This window comes from Quercus robur, chromosome 11, assembly GCF_932294415.1.
Source record: "Quercus robur chromosome 11, dhQueRobu3.1, whole genome shotgun sequence".
Taxonomy (NCBI): domain Eukaryota; kingdom Viridiplantae; phylum Streptophyta; class Magnoliopsida; order Fagales; family Fagaceae; genus Quercus; species Quercus robur.
In genome coordinates this window covers 8,061,046-8,088,385 of record NC_065544.1, presented here as the reverse complement: position 1 = coordinate 8,088,385, position 27,340 = coordinate 8,061,046, and the positions used below count along the sequence as shown (strand labels likewise).

Genomic DNA, 27,340 nt, shown 5'->3' with positions numbered 1-27,340 from the left:
TCAAATCCAAATTCAAATTCAAGTATACAAAAATCAGTTTCAAATCCAAATTCAAATTCAAGTATACAAACGCAACCTAAAACCTAAAAAGAATTAGATGCGGATACCATAATTGTAACTAAAAAAAAAAAGAAAAAAGAAAAAAAAGAGAGTCTCTGTTCATGCAATTAGAAACTTGTGAGATCCTAGAAAAAAGATAAAAAATTAGTGACTTACTCCACGGTAAAGTACAATTTAATATGCTCCTCAAAAAAAAAAAAAAAAAAAAGAAAGAGTACAATTTAATATAAAAGATACACCGCCGATTCAAAGTACAACTATTTTAAATAGCTAATTTCCATAAATAAATAATAATAATAATACGCACAGAAGTCAACCATCGTCAGAATTAATAATCATTCTCTTCAGCACATGATCCAAGCTCAGACGCTGGTATTCACTAAAGGCAGGGTATTTAAGTTTTATAATTTTAGCTGAGAGTTTTGGCTGAAATTGTGTTGTTCTTATTGCAGCTTTTTACTTGGAGAGTAATCACTGATAGTAAGTAAAAGAGTGAAGAGTGAGGAGTGGAGAGTGTGACACATGGAGTGTGCAACTGTGTGCAAGTTTTGTTCTCCAATCTTGTTAAGTCCCAGGAGTGCAGTGGTAGGAAACAGGAAGCAGCAATTGAGTAACCACACCAAGTTCAAGTTTTGCTATTCCAAATTTAAGATTCAAGCTATTCATTCTGCTCAGACCCATCTATCATCAGAGGTTTTCTCTATGCCTTAGTCACTTCCTTTATGTGAATTATGCAAAAACTAGTCTTGTCTCTTTTTTTATGGAAGGAAAAAAATATCCTATTTATTTACATGTTAACTAGTGTTGGATTAGTGGGGTCAGAATGATTTGGATGCACCATCACTATGCAATATTTTGAGGTTCAAATTTGGGTTGGTTGATAGAAATTTAGAAGAGAATATCATTAAATATGGTTTGGTAAGTTGATGTAGACAGAAGATCATTACAGTCCTGGCTATGCAATAGAAACAAAACCCTGAAATTGCAAAGACTCAATTTAGAATTTTGTTGAAATTCCAAATTCATTGAAGATTTGGCAGTGGGTTAGTTGTAGGACTTTGCTGGATTCATTGGGAAATTTGAGTGCACTGATCGGTAAAGGTAGAGGAAAACCAAAAATAACATTAGTAAAATTAGTAAAAAAATGACTTATCAATTAAGAAAGTAATAGAGAGTATGATTTTGGATATAATAAAATGGTAGAAAAGAATACATGTGGCTAACCCTGACTAATGTATTGATGATCCATAGCCAACCCCAAGAAATTTGAGACTAAGCTTGGCTGTTGTTGTTAGTTGGGAAAGGTAGGCCAGAGTAAGCTTTAAAAGTGGTGCCTCTTTGTGTGGTATGAGGAGACTGAGTAGCACAATAGAGCATTTGTGGACATTCTTTAACTTTCTGTTATGGAAGGTGATGCCCTTGGAGCATTACATTACGTACTCAAATATTATTTCAACTTGAGACTTGTTTATTCTTTGTGGGGTTTGTTGATTCTCTTAGTCTTATGAAGTGAACAACTGTTGGTGGCTGGGGGCATCTTTATATACATACAACCTATATGTGCTTAAGCCTTTTACCTTAATCAAAATTTCGTCTGTATTTTTTTGGGCTATGTTCATTAATTGAATTTAGTATATACAGATCATAGATAGTATTGACTAAAACTTTTCATGGTCTTTCAATTCTATTATTTCTCCTCCTAATTGCAGGTAGCTGCTGAAAAAAGCCAAAGTTCAACAGATTTTGCTATTGGAGAACTTGTTTGGCCTTCTCCTAGTGATGAAATCCCTTTTTGGAAAAAGGACTTCCCTTCTTGGGGCGTGAACCCAGAAGTTCCTGTTGACATAAAGAAGGATTCTGATCCCATGCACATAATTCATATTACAGCTGAAATGGCTCCAATAGCAAAAGTTGGTGGTCTGGGTGATGTTGTAACTGGACTTGCTCGTGCATGTTTATCGCGTGGCCATACAGTGGACATAATGCTCCCTTTCTACGAATGTATTCAGAAGCAGCAGATCAAAGACTTGGAATTGGTCACTACATATAACTCTTATCATGACGGAAATTGGATCCAAACTAATGCATATCATGGGGTAGTTTCAGGCATCTCAGTAATATTCATTGAACCATCCAACCAGTTCTTCAAGGGGCAAAATGTATATGGGGGTTCATTCAATGAGCTGGAGGCATATTTGTTCTTTAGTCGTGCTAGCCTTGAATGGATGCAGGTTTGTGCATGAGTACTTGGTGTATCTTCTAATTTGATTCTGCTTTTTAATTTAAAAGCTCAAGTTGGCCTGCTGATGTAGAAACAATAAAGGGATTAGTATCTTACATTTGAGTGTTTTTAGACATTGAAGAAAATGTGTTAAAGCTAAAAGCTGCGTAAACTGTCATAACTGTGAATGAAATGTAAATGGAATTTTTCTTCTTGATTCTATTTTCCTAACTGACTCTATGCTTGAGATGATAATTACTTGTTTTACCCATCTAGTTTGAAAAATGTGCAATAGAGAATTTTGTTAAGTTGGTGACATCTCAAACCATGTTCTTCCAATTCTAACAAGATAATGCATCATAGCAGGTGACTGGAGCACAACCTGATATCATTCATGTCCATGAATGGCAGACTGGAGCTTTACCCCTGCTTTACTGGGATATGTACCATTCTCTTTCACTCAAGGTTTTTACTTCTGTTATTTCTACTATGTTGCATTTTCTATTTGAAGTTTGTGACAGATAACAATGTCATTAAATAGTTTCTTTCTTTTTATCTTTTTCCCTACCTTTCTTTCATATAAATATTTGATATTAATGTTAATATATTTACTTTATAGAAGCCAAGATTAGTGTTGACAATCCACAACATGGAGCATTATGGGGAGTGTACGTAAGTTTTTTGTTTTCTTGTTCTTGGAGTTATCAACTCTCTGCAAGTTCTGCCATCTCTGATTTTATGAACTTGCAATTGCTTGTTTAACCCCATTGCACGATCATATGTCACTTATTGAAAGAGAGCAGTTGTACAAGAAATTTTTTGGTTGTTATACCTTTCTTCTTTAGAAAATTTATGTGCTACAAACAGGAATATGAGATGTCTGCTATTATATGGGACATTGCTTTTTCAGTCGTGAATGCATGGCTTTATATTTGTGAATGTATATGGAGAGCAGCATTATGTGCGCCAGTACATGATAAATAAATCCTTCAAAGCCTACATGATAATTATGCAAGTCTAACTTGCATGTATCCATGCCAGAGCTGTCCTAGTGCAGTGGTGAAGAGTCAAGAAGGGTGAGATAAAGCTGTACTTATGTATCTATTTTGACTGAAATGTAAAATATGTACTCCTGAGGACCAAATGATCATATGTTGTTAAGCTAAACACTTTTATCTGCACATCTTTTAATAGAGTGGAGGGAAATTGTCTGTAGATATCCAGTCATTTAGAAGTAATTTTTTTTTTTTTTTTACATATTGTAGGGAAGATCTTTAAATTTCCTTCTCTTTTATAAGGTTATGGATATGTTTAACTCAGATTCTTCTTTAATTTGAAATGCCATGAGGTTATATTAGAATTTAAAAGTGGACAAGCAAACATTTAAAGTCAGTACTTCTTTCTACAAAACTTTTGATTAATGGGGCCAGGTTCTGGGTTATATTTTAGAACTTCAATTATCGTGTACAAGTATGATTCTAATTCACAACTGCGTATCTTTACTCTCTAGTCATCAAACTTGAATATTTGATATCACTGCTAAAAAATTCTTATATAACAATACCACATGATTAGCTCCACATATTGACATCCATAATTTCATTTAAAAAAAAATTAAAAAAAATTTGACCTTTGCAACTGTATATGCTTAAAAATGTTATGAGATTGATGCTAATTCCCCTTAGCAGATTCAACATTATGAATTATAAATGAAACTAGTCTTGAAACAATCTTTTGAGTTCTTTTTAAGTCTGTCAAAACTTCTTATTGGCATGACTTTGTTTACCTTTGCAGCAAAGAGCAACTCAGCAAGAGTGGTCTGGATGGATTTATATATGCAACCATAGAAAAGGTGTCTTCATTATATCCTGGAACTTTCATGACTCATTCTTTTATATTTTCATGATATGTGTAATAGGTTTACGTGCTAGTTACATCTAGTATAACAGTATAACTTTTGTTAAAATAATGTTACTCAATGACTTTCATTTTGGATGAGTATTTTGACAAACCCATCATTGAATAACATTGTCCTTTCATACCCTTTATGCATGCAAAATATTAAGATAATTAGAGGTAAGAATTGTCTCATCCATAAAATGTTCAAATTTTAGTTTTCTTAGGTCTTAAAAATATATGTATGAAAAATGGGTGTACGGGTTGGATAGTATATGTTATCTCAAAAAGTGTGTTAAGGGTATTCAAAGTTAATTACCCTAACAAAACATAAGTATCACTTATATATGGGGATGATTACAATGATATTACTATTTTTTCCCTAACTCAATACAAACTGATAATAGTATATGTTGACAAAAATATTGGCGTGCATGGCATGAAGAAAATGTGTAATCCAATAGTAGGATTATTGATATTTTAATCAAATTCAATTGAGTGGTGTAAAATTAAAAGGGTTGCAATAAGTGTAACTTGAATCTGACCCAAATATTATATTATATTATGTATTTATAAATGTAGTTGTATAGAGTAGTGAATGAAATCCTCCTAAAATATTTTGCTTGCTTACCAAAAATAATGAGTGTTGGGATATTCATGTGTGTTGGTGTCCACAGGTTGAAGCATTTTGGTCAAAGTGGTGTCCCTATATATTATATTAATTCCTCAACTTGAGTGTCCCCAAGATATCATCTTCCTAACAATAAGTTATGCTATTTGATTTCATTGGACAATAAGTGTGTCAGGAAGTCTCATGAATTGATCTAGTTTTCAATGCGAATGAGTTTTCTTAACTGATAAGAGAGTTCTTTTAGTCATACACCTCCATTCCTGCTAGAAAAGTTGCTTTCATTGCTAAAACCTTTGTGAACTCAGATCAGTGGTCAGTACTACTCATTATTCTTTTGTTAAGTGTCGCCATATTTCCAAGTCAGTTCCTCTTTTGTGACTAAAACTTCTAGCTTTGTGTTCTCTCTGTACATGCAGGCAGTTGACGATCGAACTATTGGCCACAATCCAGAGAGATTAAGCTTATTGAAAGGTGGAATTGTGTACAGCAATGCAGTGGTGTAAGTAACCTTTTTATATCTAGTGATTCTTCCTTTATATCTGGTGCTTTCTCTTTTACATATCCCAAGGGCTCACTGTGCTCCGGATAACTTGTGAGATTTTTTATGAGAAATTCTCACAAGTAGTTATATCCTTAATAAATTGACAAGTGGAAATACACACAGATGCATGCATGATGAATATTCAGTAAACAATTAGTAAATTTTGTTGAGAAAACATGATGTGTGTGAGTAAATGTATATATTAAAGCTCATTCTGACATCCATATTATTGTCAATCAAGTGATTTTCCTTCATATTTCAGCACAGTCTCTCCAACATATCTCAAGGAAACACTATGCACTGGATGGCTTGCTAGCACCTTAATAAGGAATCGGGATAAGTAAGTTCCACTCCACACGTTTTAGTTATAATCAATACACGTTACTTTGGGTTATGGGATTAAAATTTTATATAAATCTCCTGTTAAGTATGGAATATCCTTAAATGGCCACCTTCAATGCTATCGGGAGTCACATTATAGGTAATCACTTGATGATTTTACATTTTTTCACATTAATAATTCTGATATCTTCAAGTAGACAGTTTCCATTTCAGGAACTAACTCATTTGCCAGAAAATTGTTTCAAATGACTACAAATCTTTATGTATGTTAAAGAAGTAATCTTTGAAGTTCCAAGAAGCAAAAGATGTCACAAATGCCCTTGAAATTGAAGGACCAAAAAAAATTACAGAAAACAGGCAATTTCTAGAAGAGGTCTGTCGGATTTTATTTTATTCCTTTCCATTCCCCTCAACCCAGCTGATGACTTTGTTTTATTCATTGATGCCAAATTCAGGTTTATTGTTAAGGGAGAAATATGGAGAAATACTGACATATAGAAATCTTACTTAAGTACAATATATTTTCTGTAAACCTTGGGAGTTGATGAGATGAAATATTGAAGATTAAATGGCTTTTGGAGATACACTTTCTCTTTCATTTCTTTGCCAATGTATAACCCTCACCCCAGAAACCCTGCACTCATTAGGAGTAGAATCCTAGGGCTCCACTTTTGGACAGAGGAGAAGGAACATTAAGCATTGAGGTAAAAATCACTAGAAGGAGAAATGCAAAGGAGTTCATGTGGCAATGAGGTTCTAGTGAACTGAGTAGGGTGCTTGTACAGGGCCCCATTTCCATTAACAGGCCGTTAATAATGTGTTAAAATATTCTTTTGTTATATTTTCCCTCTTTTAGTAGTAACATTGAGTACTATCAAGATTTGAATGATTACCTAAAAATAAATAATGATCAATTTAAGTGTAAAGCTTGTGTAAAAGTAATGGTAAATCTGTAGATCAATTGCTTCCATTGCTCTAGCATAAGAGATCTGTCATCCTTTGATTATTGAAAAAGTGGGAAAGAATAGATGCTAAGCTTGAGCACTCTATAATGATTTTTATGCTATGATATGTATGCCATATTTTCTAACTACTGAGGTTATCTGTAGGAATATGCTTACATGTCTCAACACCAGGTTGTAGGCACAAATCATAAAGGTTCCTCTGCCTCCCTCCTCTCTTTGGGCTTATGAAGGCTGAGAAAATGTGTATTTTGTGCAGTTTAATTGTATACCTAATTTAAGGTAGATCTGGCACCTCCTTCCTTTGTAAGTAGAGGGTGGAGGATCAGGCTATAGGTTCAAGACCTATAAGGTGCTCATGTGACTTAGTAATTAAAAGAAAAAGACAAGAGTTGGAAATATTTAAGCAGTATATGGTCCCTTTTCAGGTGTATTAACTTAATTTTCAGTTGGGTTCTCAACTACAAATAGGTTGTGCTTGAAGTAGGCACCGATACTTACTATCTTGTTAGGGCATGTCTGCATGAAGTGTATTTTACAATTTAGATCAAGGTATTCTTGAATAAACTGATGATGCAATATTACTGATATCTTGTAGTAATTTGAAATACAACTTGGAACATTTTTCTGATTTTACCATGGGACCACTCATTGGGCTTTTCAAGGCTTGCATAGAAGATTCCACACATCTTTATGCAAGCATTGTTTTATATATGATATTTTTAGTAGTATTTATAAACTATATAAGAAAGTGAACCCTCTTTCCCATGTCAAGATGTATCTAAATAGAAAAATATCCCAATTTATATGAAAATTGGAATACCATGTCAAACACCAAAATAGTATTTGACATGAATTTTTTAAAACTGGAGCTGTTAGTTTCTTATTTACCACGTGCATGTTGAGTTGCCTTGTAGCAGTCTTGCTTGCTTCAAATTTCTCCCTGATTGTTCTTGCTTAGTCTGAGTCTTTGGGTTACCAATATGCTTGTGAATCTTGTAGGGAATATTTTAATGGGGACTTCTTCCTTATGAATAGCAATAATGTGTTTAGCTGCTTCTTCCTTAGTTTGTACATGACTTTTCAATTTAACAGAAATTATTACTGTTCTTACGTACCAAAAAAAAGAAAAAAGTGCATACTTTTCTTTCCATTGTAACAATCTTCCATTCTGTAATTATGTAGATACTTTGGTATTTTGAATGGGATAGACACTGCAATGTGGAACCCTGCTACTGACATCTTCTTGCCTGCTAAGTTCAATGGTAACTTTTAGTTTCTATATGAATTGAATAAATTTTTGTTTGATTTCACATTAGCAAGAAGAGAATAATGTCTAAAATGGAAAAAACTCCCCCCCCCCCCCCCCTCCTTTTGTCATATGGTTGCATACTTGTGAGATTGATACTGATTCGACAAAGTGCAGTGCAGAGAATCGCTGGCTCCCTGCTACTATTATCATAACATGCTGGTCCATAATAATTAAAGACAGGAAAAAATTTGTGCACTCAACTGTCTACCACTCTCAGGGTGGAAAGTTTTTAGTTGCAAATATGATTTCATCAAAGTACCAGTACTTGTTTTTCCTGATGTGTGAACAGTTTTTCTTTCAATCTCCCTGTAGTTATCTGTATTTAACAATGAATTCCCAAGGTGCTGTAGATTTCCTTTAAATTCTCTCTATTTTACTTTTGACAGCTCAAGACCCTGAGGGCAAGAAGTTATGCAAATACTATGTTCAAAGGGGGCTTGGTTTGGCTTCAGAAGGCATTCTAGATGGTAACCATGTACTAGATATGACACACAAGGTGCCTTTAGTTGTCTGTATTACTCGACTAGTCCCACAAAAGGGTCTTCATTTGATTTCTCATGCAATCAAGCGTGTTGAAGAACTTGTAAGTGTCTCATGTTCTATGTCTCATGTTGTACTTTTGAATATGACTGCCTGACCATATCATTTAAATCAAGTTCAAAATTTGATTTCAACTGGTTTCCTTCTTTTTCAATGGAGTTTCTTTTAGGGTGCTCAGATGGTCATACTTGGGAAAACTTCAGATGGTCGGGTTGAAAGAGAATTTGAAGGGCTTGCAAAATTGGTATTGGATTTGAGATTTTTTTCTTACATATTGTGCTAGAATTCATAAATTGTATAGACATGACACGACATACCATGAAACAGGATATGTGTGTGTGTGTAGTTACACTTGGTGTGTCATTCTTGTTTATGTTACACCATTTGATAGCTTTGTATTGAGAGTGAGGTTTTTTGATAAATTCGTTGTTGGATTAGATTGCCGCCTTACCCTTTGTGCTTGCAAAATATCAAGATGATCCGAGATGAATAACTCTCATCTATAAAATGCTTAAATTTCAAGGTTTGTTTTTGGGTATTTTAAAATTATATGTAGAATATGATTGACATTCATATTAAATAGGGTTCATTTTTTATTTTTTAATAAATTTTGATTATTATTATTAATTTTCTGAAATTTCTAGAACATGGTTGTATTTCCTTGTTTTAGTGATTTTTTTTAGAATATTTTAGTCAAAATTGAGTCCTTAGGGTATTAATTAATATATTTTTAAGAATATATTTGCTTGGAAAATAAGTTTTATGAAGCCTTTAAATTGACCTCCAAATTGTAAAACAAAAATCAGAAGTCTATTATCAATAAAATTTTAGTCAACTTATTTTCTTTTGTCTATTGGATTTCAAAGTTCTTCCTTATAGATTCAAGGATTCCCTTATGGTTTTGTATCTAGCTAAAATGATATCTATTCTATTGCATTTTCTGTTCTGCATCACCTATTTGTAGAGTTGTAGGCCTCAACTGAGGCTCGATCTCTTTGTGTCCCATTCTCTGCCTCACCATCTGTGTCTGTTCATAATTTATGATTCTATAGTCAATTACTCACTGCACTACATAATAAAATGAAATTATAATATTCAGTAAATGAGTATCCATAAAAGGCATGTCTATCAGGTTGGAAGGAGAGGCTGATAATTGGCAACTTAGTTGATGAAGATATCCTCTTAGCTTGTGTCTAAATCCAAGAAATTCTCCAATGCATGTGGACACCTTTCCCCAAACAACCAGCTCTGTCATTCATTCTTTTTAGTTTTCATTATTTACCTTCATTTTTATCAGCCAATTTTTTTTCTGCATGTAACTCATTCCAATTCATCGTATTTTTGGTATTTATATTCATGGTATTCTTTTTTCTCATTTAGTCTTTTTATCTAAAATTAGTTTTGCAATTATTTGTTAATTTTTCCAGTCATCCTGAAGGTATTTTTTTATAGAAACCTACCGCTCAAGAAACCTGTGCCTTAAGATGCCTATAAATTATTAATACTTTTTTTTTTTATTAATAAATGTATAATTTTTAATAATCTTAGTGGAATTACTTATTGGAACTTGTTTGGAGTTTCTTTGTATTGTCAACTTCAGATACTTAAGAGTTTTGAGTTAGGAGTTTCCCTGAAATTTTTGTAAATTGAACCATTGAAGTCACTAATATATCACAGCTAATTTTGCAATTAATTGAGGCAAGTTTATTTGACACTTACAGGTTCAATAATTTAAAAAAATGTTGAGCTTGTGGTATATATATTCTCTATCTCTTTGCTCCTCTTTTCCTTTTGAGTACAAACAAACAGATGAGTTGACGGACATTCATTTATTGTACTCTTTTTTTTGTAGCATAACCAAGGTCCTAGCATCCGGATCCTATTGATGTTTAGGTAAATCTTCTTTGAATATACAATACAATTGTATCGCTAGAGTCTGAACTCTGTTATTGTTATTGTTCTTGTATTGTAAATATTTACTTATTTGTAGGTTGAATAGAAATTTGTTCCTTAGTTATCACTGGAGTGCCTTCACTAACAATATAATTTATATAAACTACTGTTTCTTTACTGAAATAGCATGTACAAGACTGCTGCTATTTAATGTCTGAAAATATGTTTTTTTGTGATACTTTCTATGCAGTGAAGAACTGTCCCACTTGCTATATGCTGCAGCAGATATAGTGTTAGTTCCTTCCATGTATGAGCCTTGTGGACTTGCCCAAATGATTGGAATGCGTTATGGAGCTGTATGTACCATAAAACGATTATATTCTGCTATCAAATTTGTGGTGATCATTCAAAGTAATAATATTTAAAGTTCAATCTTAAATACTCTTTTGGTGCTCATATGTAACTGGCAAACTTTGGAGAAACTATCTGAAATTAAGATGGTGATGATTCTCTGATTAGTAGAACTTCAAAAGAAAAAAAGTTTACATCTCTGGTTAAACAAAATAATTCTATTATTTTGCTTGTGTTTGCTACAATAAATTTTGTGGTTATCTGCATAGATTCTGTGTTTTTTTTTTTTTTTTTTTTGGGGGGGGTGGTGGGGGTGATAATATTCCTGTGTTCTATGTGTGCATAACACAGGTTCTCAAGGAAGACTGCCATAAGGTGAAGATCTCATTTGAATTAAATGATTATTGCAGGTTCCAGTAGTAAGAAAGACTGGTGGTCTTGCAGATACAGTTTTTGACATGGATGATCAATCAAACCATGAAATGGCTAATGGGTATTGTATTTTTATATGTTCATTTATTAATTATTTTATTTATTGATAAGTAAATACAACTCATGCACCTATATGGGATAGAACTCATGACCTGGCTCTCCACTTGTCTTATGGAATTAGGAGATGCTATTTGGGCCAAAGACTGTCGGCCTATTTTACTTATATTCTTTAGATTTAAAGAAACTTAGATTAAAAAAAAAAAAAAAATCATGTAATCTTGCCCACCGTTTTGTGATCTATTAAGGCAACATTAGTTTGTAAGCCATGATGTCAGTTTCATTCACTTGCTGCATTGAACTTTCCTTGTTTTCACTTTATCAATGTCTTCTATTCTGTGATCATGATCTAGTAAGTTGTTTTTAGTTATTACCCATTTTTGTTCTTATTTAAGTGGGATCCTCGGAGTAGTGGCTTGGATATGCATTTTTGCATGAGGTAGCTGCTCTGAAGACTTTACGGATTTAACAAAATGTGGCCCTCTAGCTAGATTGGATTTTCCATGTAACAAGCTGGGATTATATAATATATATATATATATATATATGTGCCCTAGCTTGAGGGAGAGTGTTGTGATGTGAGTAGTTACATGTTAGGGGTAAATTTGTAATAATGTACTGAAGTTATTTGTATAAATATTAATAATTTGTGTTAGGTTAGAATATTAAACACTAAGCATACTTCCTGAAGTTAATAAAAATATCATAGGCAAGTTTTTTATTTTCTTCTATTTCGTTCAATGTGGACTCTAAGCAATTTTACTGTCATTTTAATTGTCCTTTAGAGAGGTTGTGATCTTTTCTAGCAAAAGGTTTAACCTCTTAAGATTTTATGCTCTTTCAATTTGGGAACAAATGGCTAGAAAGGATTACTCTTGAATAGTTGGAATGAATTAGTTGAATTGAATTATTTTTCTCTCTTTTTTAACTGTGTTAATGAATCAACAATTATGTCTCCAAGTGCTAGTTTATGTCAAGAGAATGAAAATTATTAGCCTTATATGCTTGGTTATACAAGTCCCAAATTCTGCTGGTGCAAGTGCTTCACTGATTTTGTATTTATTTACTCACGCATTTATTTATTCAAATTTCAGGTTTGTTTTTGAAGGAATTGATGAAGGATCCTTGGACTCGGCTCTAGACCGTGCATTGGCTCACTATAGACAGAGTATGTTCAATCTAAGTTAGGCTGTATGTCATCTTGTGGCTAATGATTTTCTTACAACTGACTAATTCTTAGGCTGAAGAGCTGCATAGGCTACTTCAGTCTCCTATAATGAGGTGCAATGCTAATACTGCCAGGTTTTGAGGGCCAGCAGTGTGATCAATTGGCCATGGCCAGACTAACTAGTATTAGTCTTTTAAATCTTCAAGGGTCTTTTCTTTTGAATGCTTACATATGACTCTAATTTGGCACCGTGGTATTTTCAAAAAAAGGAATTTGTCACCTACCTCCCTTGAGTTCTTCAATTTAGTATCAATTACATTCCTTCACAAAATTCAACCACCACTGATAGTTGGAAAATATTTGTTAGTATGTATAAAAATATTTTGGGTGTCAAATCAGGGGTGAAATAGTTTTCAGAACTATTCAAAATGAAGAAAAAAATCAACTGAAGGGTGGGAAATGGCTTGTACAAAACCTTGGTGTTGAAATTATTTTTATTTGAGATTGTTAAATTATCACTTATCCCAAAAACTTAAACTATTAGGAAAAATTTCTAATAATTTAACCATTATTTTAACACTCTCCCTCATGTGTGGCCCAAACTTCCCCTTAATGGCCAACATGTGAGACTTTTAACCTTTGAAATGGGAGGTATGATGCCAGACAAAAAATAGAAAAAATCAAATAAGAAAAAAGAACATGAAAAATCTGAGGCTTTACCACCTAGAATATATCTGCCTGAACTTTTAGACTTCAAAGATAACTTTTTTTTTTCTTCTCAAATTTTTTGTTTACGTTGATGAATGCAGAACCAGATGAATGGAATGGCATTGTACAGAAGGTTATGGAGTTAGACTATAGTTGGAACAACACGGCTGGGAAATACGTTGAGGTATACAACTCAGTAAGAGTGAGATTGTGATGGTACTCAGCAAGAGGAATGCTACATCAAAGATACAGAAATCAACTTTCCTCCTGTTTGCGTTTTAGTGCCAGAGGTTCCACACGGAGCAATGCTCTTGTTATGGAATGAAGCACAAGACAAAAAAGAAGGAAGAGAGACTAGGAAGCACACAATAAAACAATTACATTGACTTGTAATGGACACCCCAGTGTCAACTACTCGCATCATTCCACGTGGTGGTGTATGTAAATATGCATACTCATGAATGATTTTTGAAATCGACTCTTGTACATTGATGTTTCCATTTTTTCCCTACAATAAGGTGCAAATATTTCCACAACTACTGTAGCATGGAGCCACTTTTAGCTGGATAGTTTTTATTTAGATGTAAGACGTGGCATTTAATAATAATAATAATAATAATATAAATGTCACATGTCACACTTTTGGCTAAAAATAGGAGGGAATTGGAGGGAATCCAGGAACTTTGGTGGCACTAGATAAAATTTTTTGTTTCCATATAAATCATGCCTGCCATGTTATGATCTATCAAGTCAATTAAACATTGATTTGGGTCAATTCAACATTAGGTGATATGGTAAGCCAAGATGTCAGTTTCATCCACTTGCTGCATTGAATCTTTCTTATTTTTACTCTATAAAAAGTAATGCTACATATACAAACTATTTTATAACATTTTTACAAACTGCTAATATGACTTTAGTATTTTCCAAATAGTTATTGTAAATAAAAATGTGATGTTAGTGATGAGCCTATATTAGAACTAGTAAGAATTTGTCACATCAGCAGTTTGTAAAAATATTGTTAAATAGTTTATGTCTATAGCATTATTTCTCTATAAAAGGTCTTCTTTAAAGTCATCAGTATTGAACCTTCCTTATTTTTACTCTATAAATGTCTTCTTTAATGTGATATGCATGATAGTCTTTTGTTACTACCCATTGTTATCATTTAGGTGGGGACCTGGGAAGGGTGGCTTGGATATGATTTCTCTTCCGCATTTTACCATGAACTGCTCTCGAGACATGAGCTGCTGCAGCCTGCAGTTGCTCATTCTCATTTTAGTCTTGGGACTTTTACCATTGTAACAAAAGATTGACCCTTATGATTAGCAATGTTGTAAAATGAGATTTCCCATAAGTTGACACCATTAGTAATGATATTACGAGTTAAATATATGAAAACTGGGTGCTAAACAAGGGTCCTACCCTTTAGGATTTCTATTAGGGTCTTGTTGTCTTTCTTGTGAACTGAGGGTTTGAAATTTTAAGAAATTTACTAAAATTTTGCTCTCTTGTCAAGAATTAGTGGACTTCTAATATGTAGAAAATTTTAAACCTGTATAGACTTATACAGTAGGGAATCACAAGTCACAACAGTAAGTTATTGAGCTCTAATAACTAAAATGAAATTTCTTTTTTCTAAAACAATGAGTGGAGGTTGAGTTGTGAATTCAAATCTTATAAGTGTGTGTAATTTACCAATCAATAGAGATCATAACAAAACATCTTATAAAAAAATCCAAATCCTGTAACTTCTTGTTGCAACTGGCATCATCTTCACATAGACAGTTCACACTTTCATTCCATAATTGACACTTGCAACCATACTAATTGGCATTGATCTCGTTGAGCCAAACTGACCAGAAATAATGGTTTCCATTACTCAGGAGTTAGGGACATTTGTGGGGGATGAATCACAATGGCCCAGAAAGGGGTTGCCATTGGCCCACAAAGAGCCCATTAAATCGAGCGGGTAGTAAATCCACTAACAAAAGACACGTTTAAACAGTTACGATGGCCGAATAGCAAAGGTTTTATTTATTAATGGTAAAAATGCAAAACTAACCATCTATCTTTCACATTTTTTTATTTCAGTCCTCTAACTTTCAAATTTTTGTTAATGCAAAGCTCCGTTACGACTTAGTTAGTGGCTGCCGTTAGACCATTGAAATGACGCCGTTTTGCATTTCTTTTAATTCAGAATTAAAAGAAAATAAGAAAAATCTGGAAAAAAAAAAAAAAGAAAACATTTCTCTCATTTCCATAGCCGAAACCAGGAACTACCTTCGCTCTCTGATTCTGTTGTACATGCTCCTGCATTGAGTACCCCATCAGGTCTCACCGTCCCAACCCCCTACTATGCATTCACTTTGATATGTATCGCAGTCTTGGCGCACACCGCCTCATATACCGAGCTCGAATCTGACGCCTGGTCAAAACTGGTCTCATCGATCAAGCAGTCCAAGTGTTCGACGAAATGACTCAATCAAATTGCCGCATTTTCAGCATCGACTACAACCGCTTCCTCGGCGTACTGGTCCGTGAATCTCGTTTCGACTTAGCTGAGCACTACTACTACAAATGACCCACCAGGGTTTTTCTCTAATCCCATTTACATACTCAGCTTAATGTGTTTTTTTTTTTTTTTTTCTTATTTTTCTTATTTTTTATTCCGATTTAAAATTTAAAAAAATATGTAAAATGGCGTCGTTTCAATGGGTCTAACGGCAGCCACTAACTGAGTTGTAACGGATCCTTATATTAATAAAAATTGGAAGTTAGAGGACTGAATTGACAAAACTGAAAGTTAGAAAACTAAAATAAAAAAATGTGAAAGATAAAGGGTCAATTTTGCATTTTTACATTTATTTATTTATTTATTTTATACAACTTTCTAGGGAAGCATATGAGAGAAATGGATTTGCATTGGTGCAATAGGCTAGCTATTTCACCGTGCAACTATAATTTCTACGTGGGATATAAAAGCTAGTACAGTCAAAAAAATTAAGAAAAAAAACTATTTTTATCAATTTTTACATCTCATGTGAGTGGTAGTTATTGTATCAAATCTTAATCCAAAAGAAGTTTCCCAATCTATCACATCAACATTAATTGCCCTCACTAGCCCTACTTCCCAGCATTAAGTGCTAAGAGACAAACCACACTTCTATGGCAATGGAGTGAGTACCCTAAGAACATGTCCACTCAACCAACTTTTTGAATAGTGGGTATGGTCCCTGTATACTTAGGATCTAGTTAACAAGTGTCGAAATGCATTAATTAATGTTAAATTTTTTTATTGTAATCAATCAGTTTTTTTAGGAATTCACAACATTTAGTTAAATGTGCATTTAGATATTGCTTGAAAACTGAAAACAATAAAAATCATTTTTTGGTTACTGTTTACTTTTAAAATTACTGTTCATAAGCCTAAATGCACTGTTCATCATGTCCCATGAACAGTGCACCAGGCACTAAAAAAAAAAAAAAGGGCTGCGTGAAAATGCAGACGCAATCCAAACAAAACTTAAGAGTATTCTTTTATTAACTTTTGCTACTTCTCAATGTAATAGGATCCGCTCAATTCCTCCTTAACGAGTGCAATCCAACACCCATTAACGTATTCGATATACTTATATCACTTAAAGAGTAGCATACGTTTTTGTCAAATCACTTGTTTGCTATCAACCCCTTCTTACAATTTCTTCTATTTGGTTATTAATTTTACTGCATAGTAGTTATTGAAACTTAATCAGTTAATTGATCGCAGCAACATGAATGGACACAGCAAATCCGCTTGAAGTTCTGCTGAGTGCTAACAGTGAGTGTAGGTGAGTTAAAGCCCTAGTTCTATAATTTAGTGCATGCTGGCATCCGCAAGGCACAGAACACTTCCAAGTACCATTCTAGCTAGTTCAACAAAAGTGGTTCAGTATAGCAAAAATGTTGTTTCAGATCTCGAGTCAACATTCTTGCATGACAACCTGTCTCTTCCTACATATGAATCAAGCCCACTTTTGTATCAAGCTCTGCAGCCTTGCTTTTCAAGAACAAACTCTCAAAAATTCAAGAGTAACTGAATAAGATGTATGCCAAGAGGCATTATCTTATTTAACACTTTATGGTATTTTCAACGTAAACATCCAAGATTCAAATCTCCTCTCTCCCACTGTAACTAAAACAAACATGAGTAAGATGTACAAACTAGAAAGCAACAAAGCATGAGGGCAAACGACATGTAGATGACACCAGCTTCAGCGGTTAAAACCTTTGAAAAGCGGTCATTACAATTGCCAAAGTTACTCGTATGCAAGGTTGAAATCCATACAAAGAATCATGAAAGCAAGCACCAAACTGGTAAGGGACAAATATATTGAATCACAAAACATTTATTAGATGATTTTAAGTGAATCAGCAATCAGGTCTAAAGATATAGAGAAACGAGCAAGTGTTCTAAAACCAAAAGAATTTTCAACATTATAGTTTTTCAGCCATTGTGGCTCAATGCAGTTCAATTTAAAAACACTTCCCTTTCCAAAAAACACAGACAAATAAATAAATATAAAACTTACTGCAGAAGAAATACTGAACAGAAAACATTAAATAGACAACAACAAAAGATGCACAATTAACCATGCCACAAGAATTACAAACGCGAAGCTCAACAATGTTCCTCAAAATGGATCCCAACTCACACGTCATTGCTAAGATTAAACCCATTTTCTTTCTGCAAAGTTGTAGACGTTGCTGCAATGGTAACTTATCTGCATGAGTCTTAGCTGGTCATTGCCAAAATATAACAAATGGCATAATTTAGAAGAAACAGAGCACCTATCATACAGATACTCGCATTCACAAAAGAACAATCAAGGCAATTCCTTATCATATTTCTATAAAATTTCATTTTGCTGAAATCCTTTATTAAATTGCCTCCCTAAAAGGGGGTTCACTGTCCTTCCAGTACCCACAGCAGCCCACAATTAACTAGTAAGAGAATGTAAAGTTACAGCCACAAGGCATCAGCCGTAGTATACAGAAGCTGCTCCAAAAACATCAACCATTCAACTAATTCCACAACACCAATACCCATCTACCTTAAGAGGAAACAATTGTGAGAAAACTCAAAGGAAAATAAGGCATCAGATATCAAACAGCCTTCCTCCCAACTGAGCATGCCTGGATTACCTCCTAACTTCTCTGAACAATTGACTCAAAAAAAAAACCAAAAAAAAAAGGTCAGTTTGCAGCTTCACTGTTTGAGATACCTGAAATTTGATCTCAAATATTGTCAGTGCGCCAAAATTTCATAAAATCCCAAAGGTACAAGGAGTGTAGGACAAAGATTCTGGCCACACCAACTAAATGCTGCTAGCACTCAAACCAACTGTTACCATCTTTGACTGACTCAATTTTTGTGTCCACCACCTTTCTCAGATGCTAATACTTCATTGTTACTCTCTTCCAACCGCACAACTCGATTAAAGCTATCAGACAAGCTATTAGACGTTTGATTCACGGAATCATGGGAAAGTGAAAGTGGAGCATCTGATCTTGAGCTACCACCTTGTTCAGTTGCAGGAACTTCTTTGTTGTTCCTCTCATCCAATTTGAGGGCTTGAGCAAAACTATCAGATATTTGATTAACAGACTCATCAGCAGGTGAATCAGAAACATCTGCTGTTGAAGAAGCTATCTGTCTGGCCTTCCTTTCCCTCAAGACTCTCTCCCGCTCATCATAAAATTCAAAATCATCTAGGATGGATGTTCGTGTATCATAATCCTTGAAAATTTTCAACATCTCAATACCCTCTTTCAGTGCCACCTGCAAATATTTCAGTGTCAATAGAGAAAATATTAGGCAGATGTGACTTTATTATTTAACAACTGAGCCAAAGGTTTACTCCAGATGGAAAAATTCAATATTGAATTTGTTGGGAATATAGAGATTAAAGTTTGACACCAGTTGAATTACTATAAAAGAATAGTGAAAGTATTGGAAAGGAAAAGGGCCACTTGAAAAAAATTAATGTCATATAAAATAAGCATCAAAAGTAGTTAAGACCCATAATTAGGCCAAGTGAACACAAATATATATTCACTCTTTAGAGTGACTTGCAAGTGAGGAATTAACAGTTAAACACGAGACCAACATTAACTTTGTGATTTGTGAGGACACATGTAAGTGGACAGCTAGGGATACTATAGAAATGAATATATATATATATATATATATATATATCCAAAATAAGGAAAAAAAAAAAAAAAAAGTATGCTTTTAGAATCTAGCACGGTAACCGATTCAACTATCCTCCATCCCACAATATACTATAATGCCCTTTTTATTTTTGATAGGTAACAATATGCTATAATGCCCTTCAATCTTAGATTTCTACATTTCCACTAGGTAAATGTGAGAGCACTTAGGATCACAATTGGAAATTGTGATTTGCCCTTTCCTCAGACCAGGGCCTGAGGTAACAAATCCATCAAAAGATGGAAAACTTGATATTTTATTCAAGAAACAGAACTGCACTATAGTAAGAAACATCAACGAAGGCATGGTGTTCCTCAGGAGATGTGGCAATTGGCATTCAGTTAAACAATGTTTAGGCATATCTGAACATATACATACATACATACATACATATATATATATATATATAAATAAAATTAACTGCTACCTCCTGAGAATCTCGGCTGTGAGTAACAGGCTTGTTATCATTGCTTTCAAGTAGAATGTGACGGAAACGAATATTGGGAACATCTTTGATGATGTGCCACCGAACTGAAAACTGTCCACTCCATCTATCTTGCTGCCAGTAATCTGCATCCTTTTCAAAATCTACAGGTCCAACCATTTCAGCTACCCCACAAAATTGTCCGCTAGCATTAACCTGAAAAAATTTTAACCAAAAGAATCTATGATGACTGATTAAATAAAGGCAAAAGGACAAGTTCAGACATAGTGGCAGAAAATCTGCAGCGACTGAAATAATGGCTTAAATTAACTTGATAATATTTATCAGTTCCAAAAAAACAAATGTGAAATAAGTTATTTACTTGATACATTGCCATGAATTACTAATACTGCTTAAGCCAGGCATTATAGTAGAAGGAAATAGTAAAGCAGATCAAATTTCCAAAAAGAATTGCAAGGTTTGAAATTAATTCAACACAGAGAGTATGAACCCATAGATAGTAAATTTGAAGAAACAAAGAAAGATAAACCCTCAACAAACACACCCTCAAAGCTTCATATAAGCCATTGGAATTTTATTAAATTCAATCTCACTATCTTTTTTTTTGATAGATAATAAGAGTTTTATTGATGAAAAAGAACAATGTGTTTACGATTGTAAACACACTGCCCTTGAAACAGATACAGTCAAATCATAAGGAAAGACTAATAGAGTTACGGAAATCAGACAAGGCACTACAATGCGTAAGCCCACAAATACGAGACCACTCAAACAAAGTCCTAACAAGCAAGGTCTTCAACTTATCTATAGAACTCTCAACGTCCTCAAAAGTTCGGGTATTGCGTTCCTTCCATACTAACCACATAAGGCAAGCTGGTACCAAATTCCAAACCTTTGAAGAGTAAGTTCCCAACCAATTCCTCCAAGCAAAAAGAAGAGAAACAATATTGTCCGGCATCACCCACTGAACCCCAAACATACTAAGGACCTCACTCCACAAAGCAGATGCAAACTTACAATGGATCAAAAGGTGATCCACAGTCTCCTCATCACACCTACATAAACAACACCAGTTGACAAGGGGCAAGGTCTTCTTAACTAGATTATCAATAGTAAGAATCCCACCCCTAGCAGCAGTCCATAAAAAGAAAGAGACCCTTTTAGGTACCTTTACACACCAAATGCTCTGCCAAGGGAAAGAAACAGAAGGGGCTTTCAATAAAGCAATATAAAAGGATCGCACATCAAAAACACCATTACGATTCAATAGCCAGATCAAAATGTCCTCCCCCTCCCCACTAGGAATCCTGGCAGAAACATGCCCATAGAAAGAATAAAACCTCCTCAACTCCCCTTCATTAAAAGCCTTTAAATAGGGTATTGCAATTGCAAAACCCTTTCCTAGAAAGACGAGGACTCCTAAATAACCTTTTTTTAAGAAAGAGTAGGACTCTTGATAGCCAAGAAGAGAGAGAGAGAGAGAGAGAGTACATAAAATAAGACTTATGAGCCATATCATCAAATTTGTAGATAATGACAAAATCATATCTGGTATTTCTTCTTGCATTACCAAAATTATTTAGAACACAAATTGTGATGAAGTTCTCTTTCACAGCAATTTACTTTTGTTTCACATTTCAATATCCAACTTTCTAACCTATGAAGGTGCCAAGAAGATATTACAGCAAAACTAGGCCACAATTCTTGACTTTGTATTTAATATTGCTTTTCCTCAAACTCTCTCCTGGCTACGTCATAGCAAAGTCATGTTATAGACCAAATGAAGACTCATTCAATAGTTTCATAAATGCAAAATGTCAAATAAACATCGCTCTAAAAAGCAAAATATATGAACTAAAAAATTAAAATAAAAAATAAAAGAAGGTAGAAAAAGAGTTTTAGTTTATTAAAGCAACATTTTTTTTTGGATAGGTAAGGTTGTTAAAGTAACATACTGAAAACAATAGGAATACTGGACAGTAGCCTTTAATCTCCTTTGCTTCATGATAAGCAGCATCTAGTTTCTTGTTTCCATGTGGTGTGCTGGCCCAAACATTGTATTTAATACTTTTATGAACATTGTCCTCACTGAAGGATTTGATGATGAAGAATTTTGCATTCTCATAATCTGTGACAAAATCCAGCCGGTTGTATGAATCAAGACGAATTCCAAGAGTAGATATAACATATTTGCTAAAAGATGAAGAGCCCTGTTCAGTGCCACTCTTGCTCCTCAGCTTTGAAGCCCTTGGACCACGATTACGGTCATTGAAGATATCCTGTGAATCATTAAAAAGGGAAATTGAATCCCGGTCCCTTTCCCTTCTTCTGCCCTTGTCAAGAGTGAGACGATTCCGGTCATTAACAACAGGATAAGAAATTGAAGCACCACCAAAGGTAGAGCTCTGATTAGAACTACCGTGTGGGTAGCGTCCACCAAAGGAACTTGACATCAACCCATATCCATGCATTGGTCTCTGTTGTTGGGAAATCTGGAAATATATAATAAATTAATGTCAGAGACATGAGATTTAACATGTCTACATTGATCCTCATAATCAGAGGAGCAAATACATGGCAAGGACAGTGTTTTGTGTTACCGAGCTAGAAGTCTAAGTAGCAGTACATGCCTACATAATTCCAGTAAGCCCAGGGAGTATTACTTAAGAGATGTAAACAGACTAGTAGTACCCAAATGTTTAATTTCAAAAGCTCAAATTGCAGTTAAATTTAGCCCCTTAGTATATTTGGTATCCAAAAATGTTCTACATGTATAGATGGGAGTTTGATGCCCATGAAGAAGCATGTGAATAGGTGCAGTCCATTTCTTCATCCCACAAGGGGCACAATATTTTAAAGTGGATTCCCTGCTATTTTGGATTCCAGTGGGTATTCTCATATGACCCTGAAGAGATAATACCCTCAGGAAGCTCTCACTTCAAAAGATAGAACAGTCATTTAATTTTTGAATGAAGACACCATTTTGGGATTTTTTTTTTTTTTTTTTTTAATAAGTCAAATAGTTCTCTTCAAAAAGATGTAGCTTATTGAATAATCAACACGAGAAGCAAACTACTCCTTAATAATTATCATTTTGGGATTATTTTCAATTATCTTAGATTCATCAATGATACGACAATATTAGTAAAAAGAATGACAAACCTAAGTTGCTCGCTTAGGCTTCTGAAATAAGAGATACGGTTGCACCATTGCAATATAAATTTTTAATAACCAAAGAAGGGGGATATCAAAGTCACAGGTTCAAACCTCTCATGGAGTGTGTGAGTTGAATTAAATTTTTCAAAAAAAAAAAAAGAAAAAAAGAACAAGATAATTTAATGCCTTTTTAAAAAAAAAAATGCTCATCAATATTTCTTAAGTTAATTATAACACCATTCATTGGTGCTATTTTCCCCGTCTTGGAATGAGTCAGACCTCATTTTGGGAGCATAATGGCTGGGATATAAACCAGTGCAGCATGCCCTTTAGTGCCAAAGTTTTCATACTATCAAGGAATGACAATCTTCAAAATCAACTTAAAACAAACCTGTCCAGCATTGTGCTCATATGATCCAAGTATGCCCATTGGTTGATAAGTTACTGGAGACGTTAGAGAACTAGAACCAAGATTTCCAGAAAGGTTTCCTCCACCAAATGACCCAAAACCTACATAACCTGATCCTGGCCCATAAAGCATAGTGTCAATGCTACTATTTTCTGGCAACATCAGGTCAGCTGGTGAAATTGGAATAGGTGAAGACATATGAGGCAAATTTGGAGCAGGTGCCTGTGCATAATAAGATGGAGAAAATGGGACTTGCTGTGGAGAGTACAGTTGGCCATCCATCATTAAAGGATGCAGTTGTGTAGCAACTGGAGAATATTGTCCGTATGCCATTTCAGGATTGAAGCCATAACCAGAATGAAATACAACAGATGGGTTATCATTGTAGATGACCTAAAACAGGTTAAAATAAGAAGATAAAAATGGTGAGCTTAGTTTGAAACATTAAAATCTGATAAAATGCAAGAGTGTGGGTTGTATCCTCACCGGTGATACAACATGCATGGCCTCATTATTAACATACTGAGAATAGCCATCCCAAATACCAGTGTTATTAGCATAACCTGAATCAAGAGAGAAAACTTTAGAAACATTAATTAATATTAAAAATGATATATAATATTAATAATAAATTGAGCGTAGCTAAAATGCGAGTGCAAAGATGGATAAGTGGCAATACAAGAAAACATAGGAGACAAAATGAAGAACTTTTTTTAAAGATAGGGTGGCTCCTATTAAAGAAAAGATGAAGGTGAGTCGCTTGAGATGGTTTAATCATGTGCAAAGCAGAGCAATTAATGCACCAGTAAGGAAGAGTGATTTGATTCAAGTCGAGAGAACAAAAAGAGGTGAGGACTAAAATAACACTAGCAGAAGTAACAAAAAAAGACATGTTAATTAAGGAAATAACAGAGAGTATTTTGGTTAGAATAGAAAGGTGAAGAAGACATATAGTCAACCCCAATTAGTCTGTTAGGTATCCATAACTACCCCCAAAGTTTCAAGACTAAGGGTTTCTCATTGTTTGTTCTTGTTGTAAGAAATATTATCAATGATTTATGTTAAGACATAGCACAACCTAGACTAATCACTGTATGACCACCACTATGGATGAAAAGGTTCTCAAATTCAATTTTAAAATGAACCCTCCTATAGGTATTAATACAATAACATGTTTTTACTCTCCAAATATTGTTTATGAACTCCTTGAAACTTAGAAATTTTGTGTTAAAATGATCACAATTTCAAAATGGCTCAAAGTGCAAAAAAATGCCACAGTACTCAATTTTACAAGAGCAGGTCACAAAGTCCACCACCACAAGTTAAAGCTTCATTCTAAATTGGTCAGAGCAGCATAAGAACTAGAAACTAACCACCATATGATACATTTTGCTCATGAGAAACATAGGCATTGAGTGGATGGACAGTGTTCAAATCTCCAACAGCTTCGGTAGATTCTTGTTGTTCGGTGACATCCCTTGATGGTCCTACGATGACTGCATTCGGAGAAGGATTCGCTGAAACAATCCTTTCATCTTTGGGCGAAAGTGGCTGATAATAAATTACAAAATGAAGTGCTAAAGGAACATATTTACCTAACCTCACCAAAATATATAGAAACAAACATAAAAAAAATATTTTAGGGGGTAAAAACTGCAAGCAAGTACCTGCTCTGTCAGCTTATCTGGCTTAACAGGTCTCTCTCCTGCATCCAAAATTGATGTGCCAAGTATCTCAGTACAATGCAATAAACACAGGCATTATCGAGAAGTAGTTAATGAAGCAACATATAACAAAGAGAAAATTGTATATACACAAAGGCAATTCATGTACACATACAGCATTGACACCTAGCGACGACACATAGACAAGCATGAAAACTATAATAGGAAAAGGAAAGTTGATAACACTCCAACAAAAAAAAAAAAAAAATCTCCAAAATATTGATACAGGGAGAAAAATACATGCCAAGAGCAAAATAGAAACTTGTCTCATAAAACCCAACATATCCATGCAACTAAACCACTTACCTCTCAGAATTGGAGTAGGGCTTTATAAATAAAGAAAGTACGAAATTTTCAAGAGGGTCCACCAAAGAAAGGAAAATTTTGAAAACCTGGGGCCAACCTCTTAATCAACTTGTGTAGTTGTATTTAATTACTTTATTTTGAACTTCCAACAAACTTTATCATACATAAGAGACAGAAACCTTCAACTTCTTCAGAAACTCAATGATACAAACTCATCCAAAGCAAGGTTGATATGAACACCAAAACACCACCCACAGACCCATCAAAACACCACCACTTTCACATGAAATTTATACATATATACGATTCCATTCCATCAAAGAAAATTATATTTATTTTATTGCATATAAACTGTAGCGTCACAAAAGAGGAACTTCCTAGAAAACCTCAATTCTTGATAGTCCTTTACCAATTAGCCTTTTCAATCTAAATTTGTAATCCATACAATAGAGGAGTATGAACCAAGAACTACCAAATCTAAGAGTTCTGATCCTCCCCAAATCTTTTCAAGTTTCATGGCAAGCTGTACCTACTGTCAGATAGACTAGTCAATCAACCCAATCTATATATATATATATATATATTTAAAAATAAATAAATAAATAAAAAAGGATAGAAAATTCAAATCAAAATGTTCTAGGTTTGCAACAGTATCTAGCAGCTCCCGTATATTCTCTGCTCATTTAAATATATCATCTATTGCTGGCAAAGAGGTTTTGATACCATATATGTACAACTACAAACTTCAAGAAAGCTGTTTCATTACTTAAAATGGCCACCACCCAGCGATTGCCCCCACCAATGGGTTCTAGGAGAGTAGATCTGGACATTCCCAGAACCATCACCAATCTAGCACAAATTAGCCACCCACAAGAAACTAAACCCGCACCTGCCTCGTAGCACAATGAAATGGTCATCACTTCTATAACTAAAATGAGAATTGAATGACTCCAATTTCCCAAATCCACACTAATTTAACAAAATCCCCAATTCCAAACAAATATTATTATAAATAAACAAATCCTATAAAAACCCATTTTCCATACAAACAATGAAACTAGAAAACCTAGCTCATTCAAATGCTTAAATACTAATTTTGGCATATACTTGTGGCATAAGGAATTAAAGTAAAAACCAATAACAATGACAAATAACCAAAAAAACCCAATTCTAAATACATTTATCAATAATAATAAAAAACCCTAGAAAGACCCATTAACAATACAAACAAACAAATAGGAATAGCATAACCTTGCTTCTTGATTCTTCACATTCACTATCACTGAGATACCAAAACGTACATTCCAAGTCACCAAAACACAAAAAACATATCCCGAAAACGCAAATTTCACATCAGAGATTCGAATTGCTCCACTAATCTCAAATTTTAACGTTACAAACATCAAAAAAAAAAAAAAAAAAAAAAAAAACCACGTATAAAACAAAAACATAAACAAATAAACATAAACAAAAAATTCACATTCAAATTAGCAAAAACCAAACTATAAATACACGCAAATTTTACGTAAGAAAATACATAGATAACGTAGAAAAAAAATACCGGTGGAGACGATTCGATCCCGTTCTTGTAGAGAGTTGTCCATGATTCAAAGATCTGAGAAAGAGAGAGAAAAAAGAGAAAGAATGGAAAAGCAAATCACAAGGAATTCAATTTCCGCGAGAAAATAATTGAATTCTCTGAAAGAGAAAGAGAGAGAGAGAGAAAAAAAAGGGGTTTTGGATTTGGTTTTTCAAATCTCTGGAAAAATTAAAACAAAAACAAGGGTTTTAGGTTTTGTGTATTTATATATTTATATATATACTTTTATTTATTTTTTTCTACTTTATAATATAGGATCTTTTTTTTCTGTGTGTGTGTGTATTTAATTAAAGAAGGAAGTTTTTACAGTAATTTTTTTTTATGAGAATTTTT

At 34.0% G+C, this 27,340-nt stretch overlaps 2 protein-coding genes across 5 annotated transcripts; one reads left to right on the top strand and one right to left on the bottom strand.

Annotated features, from left to right (window-relative positions):
- Positions 1-336: 336 nt before the first annotated feature.
- Positions 337-13,650, top strand: LOC126704578 (uncharacterized). Of its 3 annotated transcripts, XM_050403582.1 has the most exons (16): positions 337-432; positions 513-753; positions 1,770-2,291; positions 2,648-2,746; positions 2,901-2,953; positions 4,076-4,133; positions 5,225-5,307; positions 5,612-5,689; positions 7,839-7,918; positions 8,352-8,548; positions 8,675-8,749; positions 10,358-10,398; positions 10,649-10,754; positions 11,160-11,242; positions 12,333-12,406; positions 13,216-13,650. In XM_050403582.1, the coding sequence occupies exons 2-16, from the start codon at positions 583-585 to the stop codon at positions 13,326-13,328; spliced, it is 1,833 nt and encodes a 610-aa protein (XP_050259539.1). In that variant the 5' UTR covers positions 337-432; positions 513-582; the 3' UTR covers positions 13,329-13,650. The 3 variants fall into 3 exon arrangements, with proteins under 3 accessions (XP_050259539.1, XP_050259538.1, XP_050259540.1); XM_050403581.1 differs by having other exon boundaries at positions 416-753; XM_050403583.1 differs by lacking the exons at positions 337-432; positions 513-753 and adding an exon at positions 3,323-3,357 and having other exon boundaries at positions 2,069-2,291.
- Positions 13,651-17,998: 4,348 nt separating this feature from the next.
- Positions 17,999-27,192, bottom strand: LOC126705466 (YTH domain-containing protein ECT1-like). Of its 2 annotated transcripts, none has more exons than XM_050404492.1 (8): positions 26,969-27,192; positions 25,045-25,082; positions 24,751-24,928; positions 23,864-23,940; positions 23,360-23,770; positions 21,768-22,304; positions 19,795-20,007; positions 17,999-18,935 (listed from the first exon to the last, which is right to left on the bottom strand). In XM_050404492.1, the coding sequence occupies exons 1-8, from the start codon at positions 27,009-27,011 to the stop codon at positions 18,519-18,521; spliced, it is 1,914 nt and encodes a 637-aa protein (XP_050260449.1). In that variant the 5' UTR covers positions 27,012-27,192; the 3' UTR covers positions 17,999-18,518. The 2 variants fall into 2 exon arrangements, with proteins under 2 accessions (XP_050260449.1, XP_050260450.1); XM_050404493.1 differs by having other exon boundaries at positions 24,751-24,873.
- Positions 27,193-27,340: the final 148 nt, after the last annotated feature.